Source organism: Mercenaria mercenaria, chromosome 11, assembly GCF_021730395.1.
Source record: "Mercenaria mercenaria strain notata chromosome 11, MADL_Memer_1, whole genome shotgun sequence".
In the NCBI taxonomy this organism is placed as follows: domain Eukaryota; kingdom Metazoa; phylum Mollusca; class Bivalvia; order Venerida; family Veneridae; genus Mercenaria; species Mercenaria mercenaria.
Window position 1 is genome coordinate 17,284,065 of NC_069371.1, and position 4,706 is coordinate 17,288,770.

General features: G+C 33.4%; 1 protein-coding gene across 1 annotated transcript; it reads left to right on the plus strand.

Moving 5' to 3' along the window:
- Positions 1–325: 325 nt before the first annotated feature.
- LOC123554388 (uncharacterized) lies at positions 326–1,454 on the plus strand. The gene is made up of 2 exons (XM_053517973.1): positions 326–451; positions 1,311–1,454. The coding sequence occupies exons 1-2, from the start codon at positions 326–328 to the stop codon at positions 1,452–1,454; spliced, it is 270 nt and encodes an 89-aa protein (XP_053373948.1).
- The last annotated feature ends 3,252 nt before the right edge of the window (positions 1,455–4,706 follow it).

Below are 4,706 nucleotides of genomic sequence, written 5' to 3' on the forward strand. Positions count from 1 at the left end.
GACAAAAATCATATAAGAAAGAATGTAAGTTCTCTCCTATACGGACTTCAAAGAAAACATAAGTCAATGTCAAACCAAGTTGTAAAATATATAATTAAGCTGTTCAGTTATGTTCTCAGCCAAAATCATAATAACGAGCAAGGAATGATTGAAGGTCTCCAAGCCATAAGTAGTCATCCTTTTGGAGACCATTCATTTTGCCAGTCATGGTGTGAGAAGAAAATAAAGCCAGACAAGCCTTATTCGTCGCTGCCTTATGGTAAGGCACTTACAGATGGTCAGTTGCAGTTCGATATCAAGGAAGTCTTTGACTCCTATTTAAAACATGAATCTCTTATGTAATTTGGGTAGCACTTTAACCAATGAAAGTCTCAACAAGACAATTGCTTCAAAGGCACCTAAGTCACTGCATTTTTTGGCTTGCAAAACCTTAAATTTCAGAGCTTCAGAGGTGTAGTGCAAAAGAACGTGGACAGAAATATGTAATAATGTAAGATGAATTAATAAATTCTGGTTTATTTACGTATTTTTTATCACAGTTTGTTACAAGTTGTTTTGTTTATACACATTTATCTGTCGAAGCTATTGAGGTGGTTACAAGTTGTTTAGCAGTGTATAACACTTGTGCACAGTTTGTGTTATGCAGTTCAGTTAGCATAAAATAAATCTTAATTTCACAATATGTACTTAACCTACTTCTTGTGAAGCTATATGTTTATACGTTAATGTGAATAGAGATTGCAGATTATTTATAATTGATAGGTCTGTTTATGTTACCCCCTCATTCTCCTCACCTACAAGTATTCAAACTTTCTGTCTGTCATTGCATCTGTCTGTTTCCAATTGATAACTGAAGAACTATTTAACCTATATGCGTAATTTGTACCACTCAAGACCACATACTATAGTGGTCTGTATAGCTGAGTCAGATGATATAAGTTTACAGCATAATTTTAGGACAGTTTTGAATATTTCAGTGTTCAATGAGTTTCAAGGTTTAAATGTGTTAGTGCTTTCTTGTTTGTGAACAATTAAATATAAAGTAGTTTGAAGGTATCAATTTTCTTCTCCATGTATTTCCGGTATGAGTTACTAGTGTTAGGTAATTATTAATGGTTCCATATTAATAGTTGCAGTGTGTAATAGGTACTAAAGTTGTTAAAATTGCATGTGGTCAATGGATAATTTCTTTTTCCCAGTGTCATATATTGTTTAGTTTAATATTTATCAAATTGTTAAATTGATATAAATTTATACAAATTTAGTCAAACACATGATTAAAAACTATTATTTGGTTTTTATTCATGCAGGTTAATCGCAAACTAGGAGTATCGCCTGGAGCACCCACATTAAAACTTGTAACCTACAGGGACATGATCGCACGTAAAAGGAAAGCTATTTCTATTACACATCAAGCCAAACGACGAAGACTCTTACTCAAACAAAAAGGTTAATTTCATTTAACTTATAGCCAAAATCAAAACACATAAAAAGTTAGAATTTCAAGCAAAGTGTATAATGATCTTACATGCCTGTCAGTGTAAGACTTATTTTCCTATCAGAGCAACAATATGTTTAATGATCTTATATGCCCGTCAGTTCGATAATAGTCAATCGGTCAGGCATATTGGGTTATGGCCCTTGAATTTTTCAGAAGTTAGGCTTTTTACTCTAGGGCCGCATTCTCAGTCAAATATTTCTCTTTCAATCTTCACCAACTTTAACAAAAAGTGTTTGACCATAAGACGTCGGCCAAGTTTGATAACTAGACAAATCGATCCAGGCATTTTGGAATTACGGCCCTTGAATTACTGAAAAATCAGCCTTTTTACTCTTGTCCGCACTCTTAAGTCGCACATTTCTCATTCGATCTTCACGAAACTTGAACAAAATGTGTTTGACCATAAGACCTTGGACAAGTCAAATAATCAGCCAAATCGGTCCAGGCATTTTGGAGTTCGGTCCTTGAATGTAGTGAGTAAACAGTATATAAAGACTGACTTTCTATTTAGATGATTAGGCAGTTGTGAGAGTCATTTGCTTTTTTCAAAAGCAGCTCTTTGTTTTCAATTGATCTCAATGAATTTTGGTCCGAAAGATTGCCTTGATGAAATCTAGGCCAAGTTCAATTATTTGATCACAATGTTTCTCTTGAAGACTTCTAGGTCAGGTTTTTAGTCTGGGTTATGTTGTGTCAAAACTAGGTCATCCGTCAAATCAAAGGAAAGCTTGATAACATTTTAGAGGCCATGTAATTACCATATCTTATGAAATTAGGTCAAAACGTTTTTATTCAAGCTTAAAGTCTTGGATGGGTTTCGAATTTGGGTCACATGGGGCCAAAAACTGATCGCTAGGTCAAATCAGAGGAAAACCTTGAATACAGTGTAGAGGTCACTTGTTTGCTCAGTTCTTCCTGAAACTTTGTCAAAATGTTTGTTATTATGGAATTCTGGTATAAACACGAATCTGGGTCGTGTGGGGTCAAAAATTAGGTCACTAGATCAAATCAAAAAGATTACTTGTTTACCTCAAGAATTTTGGTTTCCCAATTTTAATTAAAATTGGTCGGAATATTTGCTCCATGAGTCACTTGGCCAAACAGTTTACACTGTTTGGTGTGTTTCTCAGGTGAAAGACCTAGGGTCATCTTGGCCCTTTGTTTTGAAAAATTTTTAAACAAAAGAAGGGCTGTTGTTTGTTTGTTTTTTTCTCTATGGAAGCATGCATAGTAATAAGTAGTTGGTTACAATATTATAGTTTTCGCAGTAATATTAACAGATACTTTATATATTACCCAAACATGACTTGTTGGCATGCAGTGTTACCAGACATGCTTAATTTTATTGTTGAAATTGATAGATATTATTGAATTTAGGTCCATGAAGAGAGTGACACTGAAGTAAGAGAAGGGCCAAGTTATGACACAGACATTGAACTGAAAGGTTGGTTACATTATTTCCAGTTTAGTTAGTGCCGGTGGGTTTTTCCATCTTCTCTCTCCTAATATTTATAAAATATGATAAAAATTTAAATACTGTACAAACCCCTATGCCAAATCATAGAAAAGCCTTATTAACATTCCAAAATATGAGTCACAAGTTTCGTGTCCCTTCTGTAAATTTCTAAGGTAAACTGCTTTAATGATTTTAAAGTATTTAGCACAAATGTTAACTACATAGAGGGGATTTCCAAAGCTCATGTTTCGGTTGGCTCGCTTGAAGGTTTACACTCAGAGATCAAAAGTAAAGCATACAGGCATTATTTTCTTTGAGATGCCCTGTGCTTTGTTGATTGATATTAAAAAACAAGAAAAGAAAATAAGTAAACTATTATTTCAGAATGTGACAAGAGGGAAATTCCATATGGAACTGTTTTGGCAGGTGATAAGTCCACCTTTGGTACACATACCCAATATATTTTGATTTGAGACAAACAGGGCCCTTGGTAAGATATATGAGAATTTCATAGAAAGTCCATGTAAAGACTGCATTATATATTTTCCATGTTATATGTTTCATAAATTTTCATATTAAACATTAGTTATACATGGTGCCTCATGAAATTTCCTTTCGAATGGCTTACAAATGCTATTGACATTGATATTACATGAAAAAAGGAAAATTGCATCGGGGTTCTAAAATCACTTGTATTTGATAAGGTGAATGTAAATAGCTCACATAAAACTTAAAATAAAACTTCCAAGAATTGCAGTCGATTGTTTTTCAATAACCCGTTCACTGGTTGTTGCCCTGTGTAACATGATTATCATGATTAAGTCATATCAATTTCCCAACAATACATATTTGATGCTTCAGTACTTGTATTGCTACTGGCAAAAAATTACCTAATAAATTATAACTCTAAGATTTAGGACACAGATTAATTTAAAAGTTACAATTTTATGTGTTGATATCAGGGAAAACAAGTTTTCATGTATTTATCTGTTTTCAGCACGCAGTATCCCCCATTGTTCAAATAGCTGCCAAAGAATGATGAACATTTTGCTGTCTTGTAATACCAAAGACTCAGATGTCTGAAAAGGCTTCACAGATTACAGGCATTACTGAAGAGGGAGAATGATGTATGTCAATTCAGAGCCCGTTCATCAAAAAATATAAGAACAGCATTGCATGAATTCATCACTTTCATTAATCAAAGTGAAAACAATGTATTATTGCACACAACTGCAAAAAATTTTGACGTTCAAGTGTTGACTAATGCTTTGATTGCTTTTGGTCTTTTTCAACTGTTTCAGACAAAAAGGGGTTAGGTTTTGTTGATACTTACCTTTTATTTAAAAGAAATTTTCCTGAGTTAGAAAAACAATCAGGTTTATTTTGTATCACACTTTTTGAAGTGTGATTATAATGCACACAATGCATTTGGGTGATGTAGATATTCTACAAAAGCTATGTTCTTGTATTTATTTCAAACTGAACCAACCAGCAGCTGCTTTCACTTGTTCGTATTGTATGCAAGTGTACAAGTACAAATGTAATGTCAATAAAAACCAAGCCTCATTGCACCAATGGTTTAAATAAAAGGTTGTCAGTTCAGGAACTGCTAGAAAAATTGCTGGAAGTGGTCTATCTATGGTGATTTAGTTATTGTTTTTCAGAGACATGGAAGTATGGCATTAGAAATATTTTTCTGAAAATTGTAAATAACTTGGTTAGAGTCACAAAGTCAAAGAAAAATTTCTG